At 39.8% G+C, this 27006-nt stretch overlaps 3 protein-coding genes across 5 annotated transcripts; 1 reads left to right on the forward strand and 2 right to left on the reverse strand.

Moving 5' to 3' along the window:
• Positions 1-147: 147 nt before the first annotated feature.
• LOC147310303 (uncharacterized) lies at positions 148-6272 on the reverse strand. The gene is made up of 9 exons (XM_086269119.1): positions 5475-6272; positions 2918-3235; positions 2132-2276; positions 1918-2050; positions 1709-1829; positions 1524-1602; positions 1304-1406; positions 1072-1192; positions 148-893 (listed from the first exon to the last, which is right to left on the reverse strand). The coding sequence occupies exons 1-9, from the start codon at positions 5488-5490 to the stop codon at positions 832-834; spliced, it is 1098 nt and encodes a 365-aa protein (XP_086125245.1). The 5' UTR covers positions 5491-6272; the 3' UTR covers positions 148-831.
• On the forward strand, positions 5986-8783 carry LOC147310304 (uncharacterized). The gene is made up of 4 exons (XM_086269120.1): positions 5986-6213; positions 6818-6911; positions 7109-7196; positions 7297-8783. Exons 1-4 carry the CDS (start codon positions 6141-6143, stop codon positions 8020-8022), a joined length of 981 nt encoding a protein of 326 aa, XP_086125246.1. The 5' UTR covers positions 5986-6140; the 3' UTR covers positions 8023-8783.
• epyc (epiphycan) lies at positions 8194-26414 on the reverse strand. 3 transcript variants are annotated; one of them, XM_086269118.1, is made up of 13 exons: positions 26163-26414; positions 25737-25771; positions 24518-24612; positions 23169-23268; positions 21738-21915; positions 16148-16310; positions 15255-15812; positions 14785-14979; positions 13914-14054; positions 13558-13716; positions 13247-13449; positions 12804-12899; positions 8194-9312 (listed from the first exon to the last, which is right to left on the reverse strand). In XM_086269118.1, exons 5-13 carry the CDS (start codon positions 21906-21908, stop codon positions 9142-9144), a joined length of 1857 nt encoding a protein of 618 aa, XP_086125244.1. In that variant the 5' UTR covers positions 21909-21915; positions 23169-23268; positions 24518-24612; positions 25737-25771; positions 26163-26414; the 3' UTR covers positions 8194-9141. The 3 variants fall into 3 exon arrangements, with proteins under 3 accessions (XP_086125244.1, XP_086125241.1, XP_086125243.1); XM_086269115.1 differs by lacking the exon at positions 23169-23268; XM_086269117.1 differs by lacking the exons at positions 23169-23268; positions 25737-25771; positions 26163-26414 and having other exon boundaries at positions 24518-24733.
• Positions 26415-27006: the final 592 nt, after the last annotated feature.

Raw genomic sequence — 27006 nt, forward strand, 5'->3', positions numbered from 1 at the left:
ATTTCTAGTTCCCATCAAACTCTTAAGCCACGATCGCCCTCTGTAAATGTAAATGTAAGCAAGCTGTTGAAAAAATATTTGTTTAGAACTGGTCATTGAGGTTCTGGTGTCCTACTTGCATATACAAAAGGGGAAAGTCTTGGTGTGTTGTGACTTTCAAACATTTTTTATTGCATTTAGAGAATACCAAAGATGCAGTAGTCTGTTCTCCCAAATCAGTGAAACCCGTTTCTGGTGCATTTGTGCAAAGCCAAATAAACCACAAAAAGCAAAAACTGTGGCACAATGCAAAGAGGCACGGAGACTTTTCAAGGCAGTTTGTGTGTTAAAAGCATAAAAAGATCTCAAAGGTAATGTGCAAAAAGACCTCAAACTAATATTGCACAGTTACATCTCATTTTTCTACATTAAAAAAAGGGCAAATGTATCATATCCCATGCATTCAAAGTGTTTGTTATACACTTCCTTTTGTTTAATTATTGGCTATAAGAACAAATTTTCCCCTCCATCCCCATATGGAAGTGTGGAAAAAAATGCTTACTGTGACCTGAGTTGATAAGATGAATAATTTAAACAACCATGATGCTAAAAGGCAAGTTGGTAGAATGCATTATTGGAGTGGAAGATTGTCAGGCAGCATTTAAAAGTGTCCTTGTAAACTTCACCCATGACAAGGCCTGCAATGAGGTAAATTCTGAAATTCAACAATAAAAAGGATGTGTTAACCATCCAAAAATAAATCTCATATAAATCTCAAGTTAGAGGAACGTGGCAGCATCGTGGTTACGTTGCTGCACAGTCTTCTGGAGGTCAGGAAATCATCTTGATGGCTCACACCAGCACACGTCTCACCCTGCGTGTGTGATTGGTCCTGACGTTGGTCTGGATCATTGCTGTGGAAAATCATAAACAAATCAACAAAAGTCTAATGTTAAATAAATGTTACATCACTTTTTCATATTGGAACAGGTAGATATGGATAGTCAGTTGTTTATTAAAATGCCTCTAAGAGCCAACAATTAATTATTATTTCGAGTTTTTTACTACAGGATTAAAATATAAAAACTCAACCTCCAAAGTCAAGATTGTAGGATTGTCCTGCCACTGTGAAGGGCATGGTGCCTTTGTTGTTTTGTTGGTACTTGCTCTCAATGTCATCACTGGTTACTGAGCAGTCAGTGGAAGTCCTTTTCTGTTAAGACAAAATCCACAGACAAACTGTGATGATTTATGTCAATGCAATAACTCAGAAATTGTACTTTGAATAATCCTAAAAATAACATCCACTGCACAGATGACATACCCTGTGTTTGAACTCGTGCCATTTTCCACTGTCGCCTTCAAATTCCCACTGTGGCTTAGTGCCCAAGCTAAGATTCTGGAAACCTGAGGATGCTAGAGCAACTCTGCGACAACAAAATCAAAAATATTTCATAAAACAGAAAACTATGTTAAATTCTCTCATCTTATCTTCTTGACAATTTTTAACTGAACAAAAATCCTTGAGGAAAATTAACACTCACCCCCTGACTGCTTGTGGTTGCCGGTACGTAGGTCGACGGGTGACTTTCCTCTTCCTGTTTTTACTCACCTGTTGCATTTCTAAGCAAACAAACAGAAATAAGGAATAGGCTAATGACTGTTAAGAAAAAGCTGGAATTTAGCTGGAAGGGTGTTACAAATTTACAGATTAGTGAATTCACTTCACCTTTAAATTTGAGCTCCAAAGTTTCACCATTGACGTTAAAAGTAAAGGAGCTCGTTGGATTTCTCTGAAACTTTTCCTCTATGTCGGAGCTCTTCACAGGAGTGGAGACGCCCTTTGAATCCTGTCCGCGAGGGAGAGAAGAATCATTACCAAACAGACAAAGGAGAACAATTTCCATTAACTTAAGCAAAGATCTAGTTGCTATCTACCTTGGCTCCATACTTGATCCAACGACGACCCAACATGCAGTACCAAATCCACTCAGTGTTACCGTCATCCAGGCGTCTCACTCTCAATTTCTTCCCAAGAACTTTCATCCTTTTAAAGTCTATGCTCACCGCCCTGTAGAGAGAGGAAAGTTGAAGCATGTAGTGACTACAGTGTGCCTGGAAATAAAAAGTTCTTCATAAACTCATTGCTTACCCGTATGATGTGTTGTATATTTTGATGCTTTTGGTGTGGGGCAGCGAATACTGGGCCTCAAGGATGTGATCATTTTCAACATCTTTCCAGCCTCTTCCGTTATTGAGCTGCCACTGGTAGCGTCGGCCATCAGTAAGCCTCTGGTCTGGTTAGAAAAACAAAACAAAAAGACATTATATATTACATTGTAATTGGTGACTTATTACTGGACATTAAAGCTGCTCTAATATGGCTCGAACATGTAAATATATGTATAAGGTAAAATGTGGCTCTTGCAGCTATTTGTTAGGAACTAGCTGATATTGTTGGAGACCAAAGTGTTAACTGTCAGCTAGATGGCCTCACACTGGACTGTAAAATACTTTGATAAACAGAGGAGTTCATGGTCGATTCAGGGGCTGCAAGGCGCCCAAGGTCTCGTGGCGGTAAAACAAGAACAAATTATCACCCCTCCACCACAGGAGAAGAAGTTCTCCTGAAAAACGCCCATACTATTCAGTTTTTTTCTAATTCTGCTTTCGTGAAATTTAACATTTAACATGCTTACTGAGAACTGTAGAGGCCTGCAAGCCTGAAATGTAGCTGTTTGGTTTCTTTGAGCATTGCACAGTTTGACATTGTGGGAAATTTAGTGGAACATCCTGTCCTGGGAAGACTAAAAACTGTCTTGAATGTTTTTCACTTGTGAATAATCTTTCTCACTTAAATTAAAAAAAAAAGAAAAAAAGAAAAAACGTCTTGTGGCGATAAAACAAACAACTGAAAACCCCAAAAGCAAATACTCACCATGACTAGATGATGACCGATCCGGAGTCCTGCCGCTTGCACTGGAGGGCACACCTTGACTTACAGTGTGGTTTAGTCTACATTTGGAGCCGTAACGACAGTTTCCTTTAAGAGCGTACTTGCAAACGTGTAGGTAAGCACACCTTTCTCCGTCCCTACAGTTTCCTTTGTTGTAAAACTTGCAGGGTAAAACATCTTCCTCATTGTCTTCCTCATCGTCTTCCTCATTGTCTTCCTCATTGTCTTCCTCATCTGATGGTTCAGCGCTGTCTGACTCATTGCTGACATCAGAACCATAAGTGCTTTCATCGTCAGCCTCTGGACAAAACAACAACAAAAAATGCATGATATGCTTTCATATTTTGTTCCTTCGATATACAGCTAAATTCTTTATTTACTAAAGATACATCCCTGAATATATAAAGCAATATGAACAAATACAGGTACATATTTTTGGGCAACTTTGCTACAAGAATGGAAAAGCATAACAAAACATACAGTTCACTGTGGAACTCGACCTGCATTGAGGCCTGAATTCAACTACAAAGGGTAACTCTGAGCCAGACTCTGAAGGCACAGAAACAACATCTGATCTCACTAATGCTCAGGGCTTTGTGGTAGACCTTTCTTGTCAGAGCTGAGGATGTTAAAGTACATATGATACTAAGCAAAAGTCTTGAGTTACCCCTAATTTGTTTAGCTTTTGCTAGTAGAGTGGGGAAATTGTTCCAGAAACTTATTGAAATGTGTGAAAATATGCATGGAAATTATCAATGTTTGATTTTACCACCTTTATACTTTAACACAGCCTTAACTCTGGTAGGAAGCCTTTTTTTTCCATTTCTTTAAATAGTCTTCAGGAAAAGCTCTCCAGGCTTTTTGAAGGGCATTCACATCTCTTCTTTGGATGTTGGTCAGCCTTTTGTTCCATTTTCTGTCAAGATGATCCCACACTGCTTCAAAAGTGTTGAGGTCCGGGCTCTGGGGATGCTGGTCTATTGTGTGTTTTTCTAGCTTTTACTACACTGAGTGTGTTTGGGCTTTTTGTCATGCTGAGAAACAAACCCAGTGCCAATCAGCTGGTACTGCATGGTGGATTTAAATCTGACTGCACTTTTCTTATGTTCATAATTCAAATTGATGAAACAATTTTGACAAGATCCCTAACACTACTGGCTGACATGCAGCTCCGAAGTATGACAGAGCCTCCGGCATATTTTACAGATTCACAGTTGTATCTCTCTCTTGATCTTTGCACATATTGATGATGATTAGAAACATAGATTTCAAACTTGGATTCATCACTCTCTAAGACCTGTTGCCACTGATTTTCAGTCCCTGTTGTTATGTAATTTGGCATACCTCAGGCTTTTCTCACTGTTTCCGTTCTTTAAAAATGGCTTCTTCTTCCGCTGAAACCATTTGTGATGAGGCTTCAGCAAACAGCAGATGGATCAACGAATATTTTACCCTTAATATCTTAAGCACATGACATTCATAACTTGAGTTAGGCGCCTTTTGTTTGCTGGAATGACTTAACATCGTTAAGCCAATGTTAAGTGGCTTAACAAACAAAAACAATGGTCAGGTACAAGCCCTGGACTGTAAATGAGTGATAAAGCAGCCAATGTCCAAAGGAAAACCATCAGAAAGTCTAGAGTAGCATTGTTCAATACCGCTTTAACAGCCTGGCTCCTTGGAAGCAAACTATTGAGAAGTGAGGGGTGGCTCAATAATTTTGTACACTACGGTATTTTTTATTTTGAAATAACGTATGACAATATAGTTTCGATATGTTGGTAATAAAGGCAGGCTGAAAACTTGTAAAGCTGCAATCCCTCACTTGTTGTTGAGCTGCTTTGTCCCTTTCACTTTAGAACTATGTTTAGCTATTATTTTTTCACCTGCTCCACCTTTCTATCTAATGTATGTTAATTATTTTATATATATGTATAAAATAACTTTTACAATTCTTCTGGTACTATTAGAAAAATCTGAAAACAAAGTTTCTGTGCCGGTTTGTATTGCAAATAAATAACTTGTTTATCTGCTGCCCCCTGCTGGCTAGTTAAACATGCTATTAAGAGTTTCACACATGTTAATAATATACGTTTATAAAAACGTATAAATAAAAGAAAAATGCATACTAACTTTAATTAAATTATGTAAATGAGGAATTAAAACATAACTATTAAAGTCCAGCTTTCAGGTTTTATGTAGGCATTCTATGCAATCGAGCTTCACAGTAAATGAAACAGAAAGTAAACGTCTAATTCTATACAATGACAATCAGTGTCTCAGAATAAGAGTTCAAATCTAGACTATTGGTCTTGTTAAAATATTAAATATGCTGCACATTTGCACATTTTAGGCATGTTTGACCTCACAGAAAATCTTTATGGAAACTCTGATAGAATGAGAGCTGTTAAAAATAATTCGCATGTGATTTAAAGGGAAATATAAACAAACAGTAAACAAAATACCACCAGACTTTATAAAATATATGAACAGTAAAATATAGAAATGTTACAAGGAACATAGCGCGAAAGATACTCACGGCAGGAGGAGGCCATTCTGCTTTCTGCAAAACACTTTCGTTTTCCTTTGGAAGAGCCTCTCCCACATCTGATTGCCAAGAGGCTGGCACTATATATACTAGGCTAGAATAATAATGTGATCTTAATAAGGCCTACCCAATGCAACAAAGTTGCCAAAAAAATAGAGTAAACGTGTTAAGCAGCTTTTGAGAATTAGGTTTAATGGGCAGTAGTAAACATGTGTTGGTATTTTCTACACTTTGGGAAGCAGATAACTGATGAGAAACAAACAATAAACAAACACCGTTACAAGGATAAAGATAGGTGCGGAATTAAAATAATATGCAATTCTCCCGTACAATGGAACAGCATCTTTGCTTGTGCAAAATGTTTATCTCTGTATTAAAATCTGCAACATAACATCATAGATTTTTTTTTCCTATGGTGTATTATGAGATACATTTTGTTAACGCTAAACTAAACTAAAATGAAATAAAATGAAATAAAAGTGAGCTGACTCTGTCCCTGGAGTCTCCCTGTCTACAGGTGGCGGTAGTACGCTCTTTTCAAACACGAGAGGAAGAATGTAGGGTCCCTCGCAAGGAACCAACAACGGGGGCAAGGAGTCTTTTCCTACAAAGAACGCTCGATAAACGGGCTGACACCAAGTACGAGAAATAGGAAAAATGGAGTACGCAGACCACGAGTACACCAGCAGCACTTGCGATATGCATACGCCCGTGGATTTCACATATAAAAGTAAGGACAAACGACAGAAAGTGATTAAATAAGCTAACTATAGCTTGGAGCTAGCTTGCGCACGTAGGAAGTGAGAAGTACAAGTTATGCTGCCTTCATCGGACACTGAAAAGGGTGTGAATTCCAGAACTCCGACTAATAGAAGAACCAAAATAAAGATGATCTTTAAATACGACTTCGGCACTTTATATTTCTGTTTCTCTTCACCATTGAGTCGAAAGGCTGAAATATTATTGATATGATTTTTGCGTCCTTTCGATTATTTTTCCTCTTTCTGTTAAGTGAATTACATGTCTGTTGACAAGGTTTTTCTTGTAGAAAATCAATAACGCAATCCTGGTAGCAGCCATGTTTTCTTTTTCCAGCGAACGTTTAAAATGACGTAAGTCCAAGTAAAGGCTTACCTTTTCCGATGTACCATGAATGCAGCATTTGTAAAAAAAATAAAAAAAAAAAAATAAAAAGTCTGTTTAATAATATTATTAAATATTATTAAATAATAGGTGTATTTAATTAATAAATAGTGATATAGTATTATACATTTTTCACACACTCTCATATATTCATTTGTAACTTATAGAATTTTTCTCTCTGTCGTTTTCAGTGAGCAAAAAAGAAATCGAAGACTTTGTAAAGCTGAGGGTTTCAAATACCTACCTCTTCTCTGGAAAGAGAAATACTTCTATGTGGGCATGGAGGTATGCCAATAATTTCAAGTTCCCAGACACTGAAAAATGCCAACTATATAGATTTCGGAACCAGAAATACTTAAAAAAAATTGTACCTTTATCTTTGCCCCATCTTACTATTACTACCAGTGATAATGGTTCATCGTTGCTTTTGATGTTAGTATAAAATTGTTTTAATCACAAGACGTGGCATATTATATTTTTAGGACCATTTTGAAACATATGGGCTTACACTGTAAGATGACCCATCATCAAGCGTCTAAAAAATGGGAAAACCTGAAGAAGAGATACAAGGTATCCTGCATCTTGTTTGTTTGTTTTCTTTTCACTTGGACAAATAAAGCTTTTTGACAAAGCTTTCTCTTTACTTCCTGCCCTCTTTCTGTCTCCTCAGGAGCTAAAGCATCCCCCAGAAGGGGTGGAAGTGTTTCCTGATGTATGGCCTTATTTCTCCTTGATGGACAATGCAATGGCGGGTCGGCTGGAGGGCAGCGCCCCCATTCTCAAGGCCTTCCCCCACAACAAAGACAATGGGGAGTTCTTGATCAAACCCAAAAAGAAGAAGTTAGCCGCAATGGTGAAGTCTTCTATTGTGGCTGCTCCAACTGAGATTGAATTTCCACTTAATGGGATTGAGGATGGGGAGGTGGTGGCGGAACAGGAGGGACCTCAGGATATAGACTGCATCTTACAAGAGGTGGAGGACGAGAGGAGGACGACGTGCAGTGAGCAACAGGTGGCAGAAAGGGAGAAAGAAGTGATGGAACGGGAGCGTCTGGTGCTGCAGAGGGAGAGAGCAGTGCTGGACAGGGAGATCGCAGTTTTGGATCGAGACCGAGCCGTGCTGGAGAGGGAGAGGGCGGCGCTGGACAGAGAAAAGGCAGTAATGGAGAGGGAGAGGGCGATGGTGGAGAGGGACAGGGATGCCTTGCGCAGGGACCGGCTGGCTCTGGAGCGAGAGAAAGCTAGACTGATGAGCCTTTCCGAAGAAAAAGAAGGGTCTGAGGAAGAGGTTACAGAAGAAAGCAACAGCAACAGCAGCAATGTGAAAGAATCAGGCGATATGGACAGGAAACAGAGGCTAATTCATTTGTTTGAGAAGCTTATTGAGAATTTTTGAGAAAATCTCAGCTCTAAAATCCTTGCATACACTGGCTTTATCTGCAAAAATTCCCCCCTTTTTTGGCACATTTCTGAGCAGTTCCCAGTTCTCATTTGCCCTCATAAAATTAAAGATCCACATTAATAATTCACCTACTAGTTATCAATAAAAACGTTGAGCCACTCCTAGTTTGGAGAGGTCTTCAAAATGACTTTATTCACTTGTGGTTATTCCATACAGAGCACACAATAGCAACCTGTTAGCATTTTTCTTTACCCCATCCACAATCAAAATCAACAGCTTCCCGTCCCCATATTAAACAATAGTGTTTTGTTGACTGACTCTACACATCAGAGTTGTTGGTATCAGCTATTGTGCATGGTTAAAACATCACTTTTTTGTAGTGTAATATACCGAAAAATTGCAGTTCACTTAAAAAAAAACACACCTTTTTCATGATCAGAATATATATTTTTTTATATTACAGTACAGACTTTACAACCACTGAGTGTGTTTAAAATGCACATTTTATTGCATTAGATACTCAATTGACTTTTTATCAAGCTCCAGCTTTGATAACTATATTCTAGTATACATTGCCGAAAGTTATTAGATTTATTATTAATAACATTATATTTTTTTACAAAACAAATACATTTAAAGAATGTTGTCATTTTTCTGCCAACTGTGAAAACGAACACATACATGACATTTGAGGGCTTTTAACAGATTTGTTTTTCTGTGAATACTGCCTGTTGTTCACTTTTAATAAAGTTGTGGGACAGTTTGGCTTTTGACAACATTCTTGTGTGAATGTCTGTGTGTGTGGATATGGATATGAGTATCCATATCTTTTGGTGTGTACGCGTGCTGTTGTGTGCCCTGGGATAAATATCCGAACAACGGGATGAAGATGGAGTAGAGCAGTGAATATGTGCTTGGTCAGCAGAATTACACTCACTAATTTCTGTTTTTTAAGGCTGATAATTAATCTAAATGGTGTTATATCCAGCAGCATGTATGACAGTTTATTGGTAAGGCACTGTTGTAAATGAGATTTTGGATTGACGAGTGAATGAATCGTATGTGGGCTGTTAATATGTACAAATATGTGTGCGTGTGGTTGTATTTGTGTGGTTAAATGAGATCCCCGATGGGTATACGGGGCAGGCAGATGTATGCCTGTGGGGTTCTGCTGAGGTTGATGGGGTTGCCGTCCAGACGGATGTCCTCCAGTGCTCTTCTGATGTAGCTGAAATCTTGGAGGTTGCAGAACGTGTCCTCGTGCATCATTTGAATATTGTTACGCTGAAACAATACAATACAACTTTATTTGTATAGCACATTTAAAACTACAGGTAGCCACAGTGCTTCACATAATCCAATCAAACAGTAGTAAAGTACAAAGGCAGATAAGCTAGCAGCTGGGAGGCATTGATTAACCGAGCATACAAGTACAGTGGGGCAAAAAAGTATTTAGTCAGCCACCGATTGTGCAAGTTCCCCCACTTAAAATGATGACAGAGGTCAGTAATTTGCACCAGAGGTACACTTCAACTGTGAGAGACAGAATGTGAAAAAAAAATCCATGAATTCACATGGTAGGATTTGTAAGGAATTTATTCGTAAATCAGGGTGGAAAATAAGTATTTGGTCACCTCAAACAAGGAAAATCTCTGGCTCTCACAGACCTGTAACGTCTTCTGTAAGAAGCTTTTCTGTCCCCCACTCGTTACCTGTATGAATGGCACCTGTTTGAACTCATCATCTGTATAAAAGACACCTGTCCACAGCCTCAAACAGTCAGACTCCAAACTCCGCCATGGCCAAGACCAAAGAGCTTTCAAAGGACACCAGGAAAAGTATTGTAGACCTGCACCAGACTGGGAAGAGTGAATCTACAATAGGCAAGCAGCTTGGTGTGAAAAAATCAACTGTGGGAGCAATCATCAGAAAATGGAAGACATACAAGACCACTGATAATCTCCCTCGATCTGGGGCTCCACGCAAGATCTCATCCCGTGGGGTCAAAATGATCATGAGAACGGTGAGCAAAGATCCCAGAACCACATGGGGGGACCTGGTGAATGACCTGCAGAGAGCTGGGACCAAAGTAACAAAGGTCACCATCAGTAACACACTACAACGGCAGGGAATCAAATCCCGCAGTGCCAGACGTGTTCCGCTGCTGAAGCCAGTGCATGTCCAGGCCCGTCTGAAGTTTGCCAGAGAGCACATGGATGATACAGCAGAGGATTGGGAGAATGTCATGTGGTCAGATGAAACCAAAGTAGAACTTTTTGGTATAAACTCAACTCGTCGTGTTTGGAGGAAGAAGAATACTGAGTTGCATCCCAAGAACACCATACCTACTGTGAAGCATGGGGGTGGAAACATCATGCTATGGGGCTGTTTTTCTGCCAAGGGGACAGGACGACTGATCCGTGTTAAGGACAGAATGAATGGGGCCATGTATCGTGAGATTTTGAGCCAAAACCTCCTTCCATCAGTGAGAACTTTGAAGATGAAACGAGGCTGGGTCTTCCAACATGACAATGATCCAAAACACACCGCCCGGGCAACAAAGGAGTGGCTCCGTAAGAAGCATTTGAAAGTCCTGGAGTGGCCTAGCCAGTCTCCAGACCTCAACCCCATAGAAAATCTGTGGCGGGAGTTGAAAGTCCGTGTTGCTCGGCGACAGCCCCAAAACATCACTGCTCTCGAGAAGATCTGCATGGAGGAATGGGCCAAAATACCAGCTACTGTGTGTGCAAACCTGGTAAAGGCCTATAGTAAACGTTTGACCTCTGTTATTGCCAACAAAGGTTATGTTACAAAGTATTGAGTTGTATTTTTGTTATTGACCAAATACTTATTTTCCACCCTGATTTACGAATAAATTCTTTACAAATCCTACCATGTGGATTCATGGATTTTTTTTTCACATTCTGTCTCTCACAGTTGAAGTGTACCTCTGGTGCAAATTACTGACCTCTGTCATCATTTTAGGTGGGGGAACTTGCACAATCGGTGGCTGACTAAATACTTTTTTGCCCCACTGTACACAAGTACGCACATAAGCAAGCAAGACTTAACGATAAAAACAAGTTTTCAGCCGTGACCTAGGTTGCACCAAAAGCAATTGGTCAGACGATCTCAGTGTTCTACTGGGAGTATACACGCTAAGGAGATCAATAAGGTAGCTAGGTGCGATATTATTTATCATTTTATAAGTAAGCAGTAGGATTTTGAAATCAATGCGGTATTTAATTGGAAGCCAGTGGAGGCCAGTGAGAATTGGGGTGACAGAGTCAAACCTATGAGTACCAGTTAGAAGGCGAGCCGTGGCGTTTTGGACGAGTTGCACATGAAGAAGGGCAGAATGAAGCCCAGTGTATAGGGAGTTGCAATAGTCTAACCTGGATGTGACAAAGGCATGGATAAGCCTTTCTAGATCCTCACGTGGTAAGTTTGGCTTGGCCTTAGAAATTAAACGAAGTTGATAGAAACAAGATTTAATAACAGAGGACACATGCTCTACAAGCTTAAAGGACCCGTCCAGGTAAACACCCAAATTACTCGCAGAGTCGGAAAGATAATCAGTAAAGGGCCCGAGGACACCAGTTAGATGGGCTCTAGGGGTATGACTGTCAAAGATTACAATTTCCGTTGTCTTGTCATTAAGGATAAGGGAATTGCTCTGCAGCCAGTATTTAACTTGTCTTATACAATGGAAGAAGCGAAGCATCGATGAAGTATCATCCTCAGTCAATTCAAAATAAATTTGAATAACATCTGCATAGCAATGATAAGAGAGTTTGTACTTTTCAATAATACGACCAAGAGGTAACATAGAGACCCAGCACAGACCCCTGAGGGACACCACAGGTAACGGGGGCAATGGAAGAGGAGTAGGTACCCATCGTGAAAGAGAAGGACCTCTCTGATAAGTAAGATTTAAACCAACTAAGGGCCATACTCGTAATGCCAACCAGATGTCCAAGCCTCATTAAGAGGATATTATGTTCCACCAGATCAAAAGCAGAGGACAGGTCCAACAAAACTAAGACCACGGTGCGCCCAGAGTCAGTAATTAAAAGAAGATCATTGAAGACCCTCAAGAGTGCCGTTTCCGTACTATGGCACAGTTTAAACCCAGATTGGAATTGATCCCAGATGTTATTCGCATTCAGATAGGTCTGAAGTTGTGATAGGACTATCAAGGATTTTTGACAGGAACGGAAGTTGGGAGATAGGTCTGTAATTAGCGAGGTTTGAGTGATCTAGGGAACGCTTTTTAAGAACAGGTTTCACTACGGCATGTTTAAAGGCAGCCGGAACACAACCCAGTGACAAAGAAAGATTGATTAGTGATAATATACTAGGCCCAATTACATTAAATCCCTCCTTAATAATGCGAAATGGGAGAATGTCGTAAACAGAGTTTTTTAAACGGTCAATAATTCCCTTAACTAAGATAAAAATCTTTATGCATATTAAAGCTAACAATTATAATAAAGATAATAGAAATAGAACTAAAAATAGAAATAACAGCATAATCTTAGAGTACATTTTGGTGGTTTAAGTACTAGTTTAGTATGAGTGTTAACTTTTAAAGATGTGATTTGTTGTCATTGAGCTACACTACACTGGGATCAGGTCCTAAAATTAGATAAATATTACTTGAAATAAACAACAAGAGCATGAACAAAGTCAAAATGCAGAAGCAGCGAGTTAAAACTGCTGAATTAGAGAAGAGGATGGATGGATGGATTTTATGGTTTGGCCAGAGGATATACCTGTAGGTGCAGAGACCGCAGGGTGTCTGGTAGAGGAACTGGGATATAATCAATGTGGTTGTCTGTTAGGTACAGGTACAGCAGGCCAGTCATATCCTGTTTAATGTAAGGAAAGATAATCATTAATGGCAAAGAACCTTAGATATTACCTTTGTGAAAGACATTTTAAGGCACTCATGACAATACTGGATTTCAAACACTGGCTTAACATTAGAATTTTGCTAATTTAGTTGTACTCTTATCCTGCTACTTTCCTTTTATTCTGTTTCCATCCAAAAACACAGTTTCCTGCATTCAGCTGAGATAATACATGTGTGGCTGACAAACTATTGCTCCTTCCAAATGACTAAGAAAATGTTATTTTAATTTCTTGTCGTGAGCAAATACACACAGTTTTACTTGATATGTGCGAGTCCAACTGTAAGTAAAAGAGGTGTACGTACTTTGAATGCCTCTCTATGAATACCCTTTGAGCCAACGTTATTGTGGCTGGCATCAATCAGGGTCATAGTCTCTGGGAAAGACGGCAGCTGGGAGATGTGATTTTCTCGAATCACCACCTCCTCCAGTTCAGGCAGACCCATAAAAGCTCTGTCCTCAATGGATGTTATCTCGTTGTGGGTCAGGTCAATCCTCTTCAGTTTGTCTGAAGGAAGGTGGGAAAACACATCGGAAGAAAAATTAAGCTTGCATTTAAGTTTGCATATGGTTCTGAACTAATAGTGATGTGTTTTTATTCAAAATGGAAACATACTCATGGAGGCAAAGTCAGACTTGTTGATCTTTTTGATTCTGTTGTAGCGAGCATAGAAGTGAGTGGTGTCTTTGGGGAGAGGGGGCACACTATCCAGATTCAAGTCATCGCAGTAGACTGAACCACCAAGGCATGTGCACAGCAAGCAAATGGGCATACCTGGAATACATGGACAAGAAGAAGGAAAACAGAAAAAGGAAGACATGCCATAGTAGCTTGTTAAAAAGTCCCGAATCCTCCAGAGACAACCATCCACAGGTCAAAGTTAATAAAAATCAGGTCCAAGCACACCAGAACTTTCCAAGTCCAAAGGGGATATAGGTTTTATATAACATTCCCATCTGTTCTATACTGACCTCGTCTGTCAACCACAGGCTCTTCAGGCTTGTCTGGCTCATCAGGCTCACTGGGCTCTGGCAGCTCAGAGCTCACTGACCCTTCTACAGTGCCAGCACCCTCTTGAGGGCTTTGTGTTGTAGGTGGAAGCAGCTTCTCCTCTTGTTAGAGACAAGATTAGGTGTTAAAAATAAAGGTTAGATCATAGACATGGGACAAGACATCTGGCAAACAGTAGCCCATGGTTTGCCGCAGTGTTTTAGCAGTGTTAAGCAAGAGTTTATGACTTTAAATGACAAATGAAAATAAGACTCTGATGTTAATAACATGAAATATGATTTGCAGAGTGGTCGAAAACAGTGTGGGTGTTAGTAAAGAACAAACCGACAGAAACAAATTCAGATGGCTTCTATGGTGGGATACTAAGCTATGAAGGAAAGAACGTTCAGGGAAAGCCACAGGAAGTATTTCTATAATCGATTTTCCCGTTCTGCACAACTGTGCCCATTTTTTTTAACCTTGCATAGTTTATGGGAACCTTGAACATTTTTTATTAAAGTAAACTTTTATATCCTTGTTGTTTCTGTTCTGCTTTGGGGTTCTGAGCCCTAATAATTATCCTTTTCCTAAAAACAATGCTGATAATGTCTTGATGCATTTTCAATCATCCAGGAAAGTAAATCTCCAAAAGTTGATTCTGTTCATCTGGACGAAGCGTTTAGTGGGAGAAACGTTTCGGAGACTGGAGAAGTCACTTGGATGAGTGACGAAACGTTTCTCCCACAAAACGCTAAGTCCAGATGAACAGAATCAACTTTCGGAGACTGCTGATAATGTGAGACATAGCCTTTAGTACTGCCTGTCTTCCCCAAGTCTAGATTTGGTACTGACCTTCAAAAGTGGTGGGGAGCAGAGTTACAGGGACCTCAGTTTCTCCAGATGCAGAGACACTAGAAATCCCAGAGATTCCGGATACTTCTCCAGAGACTCCATCATCTCCCGAAACCTCTGGGATTCCTGAGAACTCCCCAGAAGTACCTAGTGTCTCCTGGGCAATAATGTCTGGAGTGATTGGCAGCTCCTCCTCTTGTTAGAGCCAATGTTTGGTGTTAGGAGTGGTAACGTTGGGAGGTGAAAGGTAAGATGGACAATGAATCAACCCATTAACCAATCAATCACTCTTGAGAGATAAAATGTTAGAAAGAAAGTGATTATGAGTAAAAAAGTCCAGTAGCACAAATAATTATGAATAACATTTAACTACATTAAAAAGCAAAGCAGTTAAATGAAATTTAGGACAATCAACATAAATCCCACAAAGAATGACAAGTTAGATACTAATATGGTGCAACGATACTAACCTCCAGATATAAATGTTATCCTTTGGTCCCCGGACTCAAAGTCCCCAGAAACCCCAGATATTCCAGAAGCCCCTGAGCTCAAAAGATCTCCGGATACCTCAAAGCCAGACTGGTCTCCTGACCCTCCAGAACCCAAATGGAGTTCAGTGGAAATTCCAGAACCTCCAGAGGCAAAATCGGCCGAGGTTCCAGAAATAGCAGATCCCATGAAATCTCCGGATCCCAAGAGATCCCCAGATATCAAGAGACTGCCAGATATCAATGATTGGCTGGATTCTCCCGAGATGTGGAGCTCCTCTGAGGTTCCGGAGATCAGCACAATGTCTCCAGAGCCTCCAGAGCCTCCTGAGGCGCTAGAGACCAGAATCTCTCCTGAGCCTCCAGACCCTGAAGCTCCGGAAGCCCCAGAAGCCCCAGAGGCCCCAGAAGTTCCAGAAGCTCCAAAGGCCCCAGAGACCCCAGAAGCTCCAGAGGCCCCAGAGGCCCCAGACTCTACAGAGATCCAGAAATCCTGAATGATACGAGGTCTATCAGTGGGTGTCAGACGAAGCTCCACCTCTTGTTAGAGACAAGATTAGGTATTAATGAACAGATAGATGAGATTAACACAGTTCACAATGATGATGATTACATGCAACAATAGATGACAAATGGGCACATTTAACCACTGACTGCAAGTTAAATGGATGACATGCACATGGAACTGATTATCACAGGTAGACGATGAGGATGATGTGTTTCGAGGAAAGATTAGTGCCTTCTTTCTAAGTTAAGTAATGCTGCTTTCACACATCCAACGGCCCAATGCTGGACAAGGCCCTTTCTCTTTCATATTTACTGAACTTACTCATGAAGTAGTTCTATGATAAAGACTTTTTCTCCTTTTTTCAGACCTTTTTGTGTGTCTAGGCCCATGAGAACCCCAGATCCTCCCGAACCCTGAGGGACTAGCTGGGGTTTTAGAGGCAACTCTTCTTCTTCCTTCGGCTGCTCCACTTCGTTCTGTGTTTCCAGTGAGCCCTCATATTCAGGTGGGGGCAGTGTTCCAATCTCTATCTGAGGGAAAGACAACAGCAGTGAGTTAAAAATATATGAGAACTGCATTTTAAAATAAACATGATAAAAGATGAAATAAAGCATTAGAAAAGTTACTTTTTTATGGCTCTATGTGACAAAAACTTGCATGGGGACAAAACTGTGTAGTGCTGTTAGACAAATTTTTTCTGATTTTGCCTCTTTACATCAGCTGTTGGAGTTTAAATCAAACAATCAATATGTGACAACTTTAATTCAGGGGGTTTAACAGAAAGTTTATATTAACTGTGCAGGAATTTTACAGTCACCTTATGCATAGTTATATAATTGACAGAAGATACATCATTTTAAATTTAAAAATAGTTTTGAATGCTTGGATGAAAATCATTTGCAGTTTCCTCCCATGAGATTATCTACAGGCCCCTTTTCATCCACTTTTAGTCGCTGCTTGTTTGTGGGGTTTTCTTCACTCAGTTTTGTATTTATTAACTGAAACGCATACCGTGTTCGTTTGAAATAAGATGACTGACTGAAAAATTGAAAAATATCCCATTTCTTTGCCTCGGGAAACTCTTGGTTTGAATTATGCTTCGTCTATTTTGAAGCACTGTCTAACCAGTTTTGAGGGATTTGTCTGAATATGTGCAATGAGTATGGTCCTTTACATCTCATAATTCATCCTGCTACTTCTATTAGCAGCCACATCATCAATACAAACCAGTGGCCCATGGCATAAGATTGCCTCTGCCATGTTTGAAACATAATATGGTAATATTTGGATCATGAGCTGTTTCTCTCTTTCTTGATCATGTTTATTTTTCTTCTTCATTTGTCACATATCAGTTAATTTTCTAATGATTTCTGAGCCTATCTATGAAAACTATGCATAACAACAGCTGCAATTCATAAAATTTAAATGAAAAATTTTCCTAAAACCTACTGAAAAGAAGCTGAAAGTCTGGACTGCAATCAGATATTGACTGTTTGTTTTAAATTCCACTGTGGCCGTGTAAAGAGGCAAAACTACAACTGTTGTGGACAAATCAAGGACCTAACTGTACTTGGCATTTTGGCATACAAAATATGCCTCAGCACTGGTGATGTGCAAACCCTGCTCTGTTTACTATCTCAGCACTCATATTTTTCCCAGTTACTTTCACATTTAGTACTCCTGTGCTAAGCTCAGAGTCAGCGCACAGGCACCTGATAATTGCTGTTTGTTTGCCTGTTTGTTAACAAGACTGCGTAAAGACAGCAGTGTCGAATTCTGTGAAACTTAGAGGAGAGGTTGAGCAGACAAAAAAATAATGATCCAAAGATTTAAGAAAAGACACCAACAAAGATCTCCATAAACAGGAAAGTATTTTTTGATTCATAACCTTAAATTTTAACCACTAGATGGCAGCAAATTGTGCTGAAGAAACTATCCACTGCAGAGCGTGCACTATTTATCTAGCTCAGATTCATAAAAAAACTAAAAAACATCCAGTGCTGTCCAGTTTGTAAAATGCAAAATAACCTTTGCTCAGACTTTATAGAGATTCAGCCAAGAACTCTGTTTTATATCTGCTAGTAAGTGACCAGTAAAGCAGCGATACTACATCACAGTAAATATTACAGTATTTTTTTCTATAGTAAAAAGGCACTGCATATTTTACATAATCCAGCACACTGGGCAGCTTAAAGACTGTAAAAGGAACATGCAGCGACAACTCTGAAAATGTCACAAGTTTCACAATACCAAATTACTTTGTAAATCAAGACTTAGCACCTTTGTTGATCAAACAGGCAATTTTAATTGGGGAAATTATAAAAATGAGACAGCTCTGCCAAACCAAGAAAGCTTTATACACAGCTGTGCCTTTTGGTTCCTTCATTAAAGGCTTCGGGTATAGCCATTTGCTATTTTAATTATATTTACAGTCTTTGCAGTTGCTCTTCTGACAGCTCAAGAAACCTGCAGTTCTATTCTTCTCCAGATGAGGGCAGTGAACTCCCACACACTTCACACAGGTAGTACCTGACACTGTATAACGCCCCTCAAGGCTGAGTCAGTCCTTCAAAAAGGGAATGGTCCTTGTGGAACCAAGACTCACATGGTAGCTGCACAGATCCATTTCTCAGCCTTTTTATCTAGTTTTAACCAGAGTAATCAGATATCTGTAAGCTAAGAGGCATCAAAGGAAATGTATGTCAAGTGAATGCAGTCAAATTATTGAGAATAATTAACTACCTGAAATGTAACTGAGGAAAAAAAGGCTTGTACCAATGAAAAGCTATTCATTCATATATTTTGCATTTTAAAGTTTTCCTGAGAAAAAGCTGAGGATACTACAATGAGGTAGGCCTTTAAAACGTCTTGCACTGAAAAATCTAACTGCTGCCCCCCCCCCCCCCCTCCCTTTCCCCCAAACATATACACCCGAGGGGAAAGAGGGGGTAACAAACAACACTGAAAAAAAGTTTCTGAAATCCTGGATTTTGGGGAATAAGGGATGTGAAAGGAGAAATGTGGAGCGTTAAGCCAAAACCAAAATGTATAAAATTACCGACCAAGCCAAAATTAAGGGTATTACTGTTATATTAGTATATATGAATATATTCATAGGCAAGTAAAACATGTTTGAGAGTCAGATGAAATCTTTCCAAACAAATTTCACCAATGTCCTCCAGCTTATCGACACAAAATAAGTGAGCAGTTTGGAAAAGTACTGAAAACTCCATAGACACCAGCCATAGGCTCTTAGTCATATGGGGTGCAGCATGTATGTATGTATGTAATATCTAGTCCTTCGAAAAGCCACATGAGTTAAACTCACTTAAACTCTTGCTGAGTGAAAAAGATAGCACACCGTCTACATGCAGAATGTCTATTAAAGGAGCAGAGTCACATTCTGGGAAATTGGATTATTCTCCAAAGCTTAGATAATACTCCATCTTAGTTACACTTTTTGAATCAATCATTTTTCACATAGTTACTTCTAGAGTGCAGGTTGGTAAAACTGTCCTACTTTTGGACAGAGCTATGCTATCTATGCCATCTATTACTCTTCCGATTGTCGTCTTTGCCCTGACAAGCTGCTGGCAGCGCCACATAGACTGTAAATTAAAGATGGACATGGGGTCTGAAACGTGGAGAGAACACAGGTTGTGCAAGGTAGTGCATTCAAAAATTCAATTAAACCTGCTTTGCTTCTAATGGCCAGCGGGGGTCAAACCTTTGGCTGCCAAAAGAGGTCTGATTGTTTAGATGTCAATGAGAAAATGTTGCTCACTATGTTGTTTCCATATTCCAGGATGTTCCATGGTTTTTAAAAAAATATATGACAATAGCCAAAAAAGCTTAAATCGGTTAAGCTTTAGCCTGGCATTGGTCTTCTTACCTTACATGAAACATGAAAGCAATAAGTCATATTTTCTTTACACTCTGAACAGTTATGTGTCATTTACCATTGTTCAAAACTTACATCCAACCTCTGGATGGTAACAAAAAACAAAACAAATAAATAGAATCTCTAATTAAGTGAACCATCCAGCTCCTAAGATGTTATAAAACTCAAGAGAAAATAGATAAGAGGCAGACTGAAGATCATGATGAAACTAATGTGCCTGCATGAATCCAAAGTTGGTGATTAAAGCATGTCCAGAGTATTTGAATGCAGCAGACTGAACAAGATTGGCTTGGATAACAAAGTAGATGAGCCTTTAGTTCTCTCAAAAGAGACAAGCCCCGAGGAGAAAGGAGAGAAATACCAAACGAGAGCTGGCCGTGGAAAGTAAAGACTCAGCATTCCAGAGGCATGGAGCTCATCATCGCTCCATTTCTCCCATGAGATCTGATGTTTGTGTGAAAAATACAAAAACCTCTCCTAAATCTTCACTCTTTTTAGAAGAGCGCTCTCTCAGATGATCTGCCCTCTCAACAAAACTAAATGAGAGACCCTTAAAAACTGCAATTATGAGTCAAAGCGTTATGTTTATTCAGCGTGGACAGCATGAAAAAAGATTCTAGTTACTCTAAATGCACTTTGTACTGCTTCTCCTCTTCCGACCCACACAGACTTCCACAAAACCTCTTGAAACTTGCTGAGTAATTTCCGATTTTATTAAACGCAGACATTATCAAAGCCATTCTCTTACAACACATGAAAACATTCTCACACCCAGCAGCTCCAAATGTAACTCTGAGCTGTAAAACTACACATAAAATATGCCAGTGAAGTTGATTAAGGCTAAAAAGCTTGAGTGGCACTAGTTTCTATGGAGGTGGATGACAAAAAACTTTTCATAAGCTGGATTGTGGAGCAGACCTTAGATAAGAGCAGTTTTGTAAGTGCAGTTCACATCAGGTTTGATTTAAGTCACTGGCTCAGAGGGAGCCAGCTGAAAATCTGATGTCATTTTGACACTGCCTTGGACTAATTTCCTTGTCACAAAGAACAATAAATTGACATGAATTCTGGCTATAGCTTTCAATCCCACTGTGTCTGCAAGGCTTGCCACATCACTCTCAGCTTGAGCTGTGATATGAGATTTGAAGGGCACTTCTTGAATTCACTTCTTTCCTTTGTAGCCATTACCGATCTCCATTCATCTTTAAAAGCCGCTCTCCTGCATAGAAACTTCCAGTAACGAGAAAACACCTAGGGGTTTTCTCGTTACTGAAGGTCATCTAGTCACTGCTTTTAGTAAAGATTCCAGCTGTCTAGCCTCCAGAGGACTGACATGCACCTGCGAAATCTGTATGAAGATCTGTTGGAAGCAGATAAAGCTTTAGCTGTGTTTGCCCTTTCCCTCTACCTGTTACTTACATGTATCTGCTTGAAAAGGCAAACATAAAATAAGGTTGAAATCAGCTTCTACACAATAAGCAAAACAGTCAACAGTTCAAAGTGCATCAGCTGCAGTTGGACATCAGTAATATGTAAGTAAAACTGGTGGCTGCAATGTCTAAAATTATTTTGGACGCATAAATCTGGAAAACATTTAGCTTCCCAGTGGCTCCTGGACAGCAGCCGGTTCCCTCTGTGCTCAGTGAACCTGGTGACCTCAAATCAAATTGTCCCAGCAGCCTTTATATTTTAAAACATCAGCTGTCTGTCATGTTGATGTGATAAAATATGATTCATATTTTCTGTCTATCTTCTCAAGTTTTTTCAGTAATCAATCAGCATAAAATTTGTCGCACAATCTTTACACACAGACTAGAGGACATGTGTCTTCTAAATGTTTTTGAGAATCGGCAATAAATTCAACAGACCACATGCTGCTAAATGAAATAAATTCCATGTCTGTGAAAATGCCTTTATAGCGGTTGCTCTAGAGTAAAAAGTTTAAGGTGACCTATTTATTTTTATGATTAAAGGCAAAAGAGTCTGGAAGGGGTTTAAAAGCCTGAAACATACATTTTCTCTTGCATAAACTCAAAAAAGAAATTGTGTTTCTTACCTGAGGCTCACCAATTGTCAGGACATCCTCATAGTCACTCTCCAAATTGAAATTGTCATCATAGTTAGTGCTACTGTATGTGTCTAAGTGCGCTTGCCGGGAAAATCTGGGGCTGGCCACCGCCGCTTTGAGGACGAAGAGTCCGAACAGAAGCCGCACAAGCATCCTCATAGTCCACCTTGATGAGGGCAGAGTCACAAAGTCAGTGGGGAATGTGTGATTAAAAGATTTTACAGACGTATGTGAAGTATAGCACATTACAGGGAAATTACACATTCACATGGTGACTTTTTTTACTTAGTAGTTTATTGTCACTTGCAAAATGTAAAAAATGACACGAAAAAAGACGTGGACAGCAAATTTTAAGAGGTTTCCTTAAATAAAACCCTTTTAAACTGGTTCATTTTTACAGTACAAAGACATCTGTTGTGAGTAATGTGAACATGGTGTGTAGTAAAATATAGTTCCATATGCTGTCGGTGCACAGCAGAGCATGCCTTTGAACCTTACTCCATAACCAGTTCGAGATACTGGAAGGATAACCAGTCTACAGTGCTGCACACCAAAGCTTGACTTTGGGTTCCATCTGTAAGGTCAATGAATTCATTATCATGGTGCAGACAGCTCAGGGGATCAAAATATGAGGGCCTCCTGCTTTGCTTTAGCCAGAGGCTTTCTTTTCCATGGAGCAACCATCTTGGCTTAAATAGGTACTCGTCTGTGGTATGTCAAAGGTCAAAAGTCAGAGTTGATCTGATAATGAACCAGGAGAGGATTTTGTTTAGTCTCATTAAGGCTAAAGAATTTTAGAAATTCACTTTCAGCCTGTGGTATTTATGGCTGAAGTAAAGATTTTGGGGATATTTGATCATATAATGGGATACTCTAAAAGTGGAAAATCAAAATTAGTATGTGTAATTTTTATCATTAGCCCTGGCCTAGATACGATAGCTGCTGTTCATAATCTTCTGCACAGGTCTACTTAGTTCACCAAGGTTGGTCAGTTCTTAAGTATTATTCTAAAGTGGGAAGCACTAATAAGATTAACATATGCTAATTAGTGCTTAATTAGCTGGCACCACAGACAGTGGGCTTACGACTTTAATCGTTTGTCAGTATGCTAGTGTGTCAATGTTCGAAACACTAATAGCAGGTGTAGTCACATTGGAACTGATATATTTTTACAGATTAAAGAGAGTCCTGTAGGCTATCACAGAGAAAGGAGCGTAAGGGAAGAGAAGAAGAAGAATTTGACGAAGATAGTAGACAAGATGTTGGCCCTCAGGGTTAGATGGAGAAAGCGAGGAAAGGACTGAGTAGAAGAGAGCAGCAAGAGAGCAACAAGTGTGTGTGTGTGTGTGTGTGTGTGTGTGTGTGTGTGTGAGAGAGAGAGAGAGAGAGACAGGTTTCTAAGCTGAATCGACCCCTCACCCTTCACAGAGGGCCTTTATGAGGGCCGGTTGCTGCCTGTCTCAGCACTCAAACTCCAAATTCCACCGAGGTTTGTGGACAGGATGGCAGCGAGTTACAGCTGCAAGGAAAAGCTTCATTCAGCAGCAGCGACACTCAAACACACACACACATACACACAGAGATCCACGTTCATGCACACACTTGGAAAGACGCAATCCTCTCACAGATGCACACTCTGTTTTAACACACCTATCTTTCAGTGAGAGAAAACTGAGAAACCTCTGCTGCTACTATTTTGGGATGAGGACAGATATAAAACCAAAAAAAACCCAGCTTCCTAGGTTATTTAAGTCATGAATCTAACCTTGTCAGTATGAGAGGGACAGAGTTAATATGCAAATCAGTCTCTTCGTTGTCCCTCCAACATCAACTTAGTGCACTATGCTGAGATAACTTGATCTGACTGGTTATCATTGCTATTTAAACAAACCGCCCGTCATGGAGCTACGCAATCCAGCACAGCTAGACTGAACGAACTATACTAAAGACAGAGGTGTGCTTTTACTCAGGCCATCACAGTGTACAGTGTGTGGAAACTGTATGTATGTAAGACTGGAGCCTCCAGACTACTTCTCTGTTATGCTTGGCTTTGCATTGGGCATTCCTGATATTCAGTGATTCTGCCTTTTCCCCTCAAAACCCACAAGCAAATAAGTGATGCCCACTTGGCTGTTGGTGCAAAACAATCTGGGTTATTTGGACTGCAAGAAGGTTTAATTTGCATTGAAAAAATCCTCTATCAAAGCAGGTGACTAGGCAGTGAGAAAAGTATGGTATGCACTTGTATGTAACTATACTTTGAGGGAGAATATTTGCAGAAAGTTTTCAATTATTTAAGATTCTCAGCAAAGTAGAAGACGTTTTCTGCAGAAGTTGAGCAAAAGATGTTATGAAAAGGTGCTATTTATGCACTTTTTCATGAACACCTGCTGTTATTTCAAAGACTAAGGTCATTTTTCACAAATACATACACTACAGGAATACGTAACGACATTTGAAGAAACAAGGAAAAATCAAAAGCCTTAAATTTGATACTGTGAAACACCTGTCTAACACAACTGAATAACATGTAAAACATTATGGACCCCCCAAAAAATCCCTTAGAAAGCACCTGCATATCTTCAAAAGTAAACCCAGGAGAGAAATTAAAGCCCCTGCCACACCATCTTATTTGTGTTGTAGCTCATTTTAAAAACTCTGAATAGGAGTGTTTTTGGAAGGCTTAGCTGAGCAACTCTTCCTGCCTAATCCTCTGCACCAAAGAGCCATTCAACCAGCAAGATGAAGATAGCACCAAAAACTCTTACCTCCGTCTCCTGCTTTCCCGAATGGTCCCGTCAGCCGTGATGGAGATGCTGAGGGCTCCGGGACTTGGCCAATGGTGAGAGGTCGCACAGGGTGCCTTGAAGAGGGAGGGTGCGTGTGTGAAGTGTGTGAAAGGTGTGTGTGTGTGAATTTGACAAGTGTGTAGACGTGTGTGTATGTATAGGTCTGTGCGCTCTGGCAGACCTGAGTGCCCTGCCGCTTATGTGTGAAGGTAGGCACTGAGACTGATTGGACCAGAGCAGATTGCTTTTGGTCACTCAGAGTGCACCCACCCCACACTGTACAACCACATGCACAACCCTCTCAAACATTACACACACTATACACGCACATGCACACACACGCACACATCAGACACAAAGAAACAGAGAGTAAAGGCCTACCACTGGCAAAATATCCGGCCATCCCTTTTAAGAATATGCATTATTTTTCTAAGAAGTTGGCTCAGTCAGATTGAAATATTTCCCTGTGTTTTCCTCAGGTGAAACTCTGGCATGTGTTGCTTTCATGTATGAGGGGGATCCACGGGGACCTTATACACAATGGGACCTCTGTAAGAAGCCCCTGTTAGCATAGTGCTGAGAGGAAGTCCCTGATTTAGGAAGGCCTCTGTCCTCCTTTTGGGTTGAAGCAAATTTCTCTTTGCACCATCAGCTGCTCAGTGGTCTGCTTTAACTACAAGCCTGATTTTAGTTGTAGGAGAACTATGGATGTCTTAACTGATGGAAAATATTCTGATCAGGGTTCAGACCCCCAAGGCAAGTGATTCTTCTAAAGTCCTGATGTAGATTTAAGGGGATTCTACTGACATTGCAAAGACAGCCTGGCTCATTAATGTCCCTTGTTAAAATAAATATGGGACACATACACACATGCAAACACAGAGAGCAAGTCAGCATTATTTGGCCATAGTTTTGTCTGAACCTGTCCACTTCTCCCTCAGGAGGTAGCTCTAGACCTTATGATGAATGACAGGCAAACCTCTAACCTGCCATATATGCTGGGATTTATATCCACAGCTTTTGTTCTGCCAAGCACTCTTTAGAGGAAAGAACACAATGAACTTTTACCCAAAATATCATACCTGAGACAATGATTTATCACACAGGAAGCATGGGACAGTACCCTAAAAAGTGTTGAAGTTGATCTCCTGTCAGAACATTTATGTGAGTGGTTCCTAATCTCTCTCATTTGACTTACCCTCAAAGCCCTGTTGGATCCAGGGGTTGGTAAACCTTGGTGACATTTTGATGAGGAAAGAATTAAAAACTCGTTATTTCCCTATTCCACTTAATGTCTTGCTATAATAATGTGGCTCAGAATGAGGCAAAAGAAACATTTTCCTTTCATGTCAACCTTTGTTATTTTCATGCTAGCAGACTTAACCTTCCTAACAATGACAAATACATTGTGCAAAACGCCTCATTAATGAGATGTCTCATCTTTCCCCATAACCATTGTCTTACTATATTAGGTATTCACGTACTAAATTTAGCAACTTTATAACTAACAAATCTTGTTTAGTCAACTGTTACTTTTAGCTAACAATTTTAGCTGCTAGCCATAATGCTATTAGCTAGCTGTTTTAGTCACATTTACAAGCAACTGACACTTTTTAAATATTACCTTATTCAAATTAGATGAGTCAGTCTTTCCATATATATCTTAGCTATTGCAACTGTGTTTGAAATATTGCTGAATTAGCTAACTGACTTGAGCTTATGCAGATGTCACTCCAAAGAAGAGAAAATTCTAGTTGCAAAGTTGAAAAAGCAAGAAAATAGCAATTCATGAATCATATATCACGTTCTTGAGTAGAACCTGGTCAATACATTGCAATTTTAGCTAGTCTGGCGTGGCTGCCCCAACTTTCTGAGTTGTAACACCGACTTGGGGGGTGTCAGAATGTTCTGCTGCAGTGGAACTTAGAAATCGCTACTTCCTGCTTCTCTCCCACATAGCTTTCTGGTCCAATAAACAAAGCCATTGTTGAAGTGATTTAAACTTGCATCCTTTCTGGAGGCTACCACATGGCTATACTTTTGATTGCAAAAAGGCTTCTCTTTGAGTTCATTAGCTATTAGCCAGTAAGCAAGTGGTTTCACGGTTATAGTGTCTTTAGCCACTTTTGGTTTCTTGCAATCAAGATGGCGACAGCAGAAATGTTAAAGGATGCAAAACTGGATTTCAGATTATCTGGTATGTCCATCTTTAATACTGTCACTGTTAGTATGCTAACATATTTAGGAGCCTACTCTTTACATAGCCCTATCTAGTCTGGTACCTACATGCTAATAAATTAAAATAAATACAAACTGCAAAATCTATAACTATATTTTTGCAAATAGCACATCAGTATCTGACATTGGACGTGGCTCCTCTGAAGGTTATAAATACTAATCAAAGTTCCTAAACTGTTTGTTTAACAAAGTATAATGATTCCTAAGGTTGGTTCTTTTATTATTTTTAC

The sequence above is a fragment of the Aulonocara sp. 'chitande type north' Nkhata Bay genome, linkage group LG17, assembly GCF_057382095.1.
Source record: "Aulonocara sp. 'chitande type north' Nkhata Bay isolate Kocher_YH1m ecotype deep benthic linkage group LG17, A_spYH_male_GT1.1, whole genome shotgun sequence".
NCBI classification, from domain to species: Eukaryota; Metazoa; Chordata; class Actinopteri; order Cichliformes; family Cichlidae; genus Aulonocara; species Aulonocara sp. 'chitande type north' Nkhata Bay.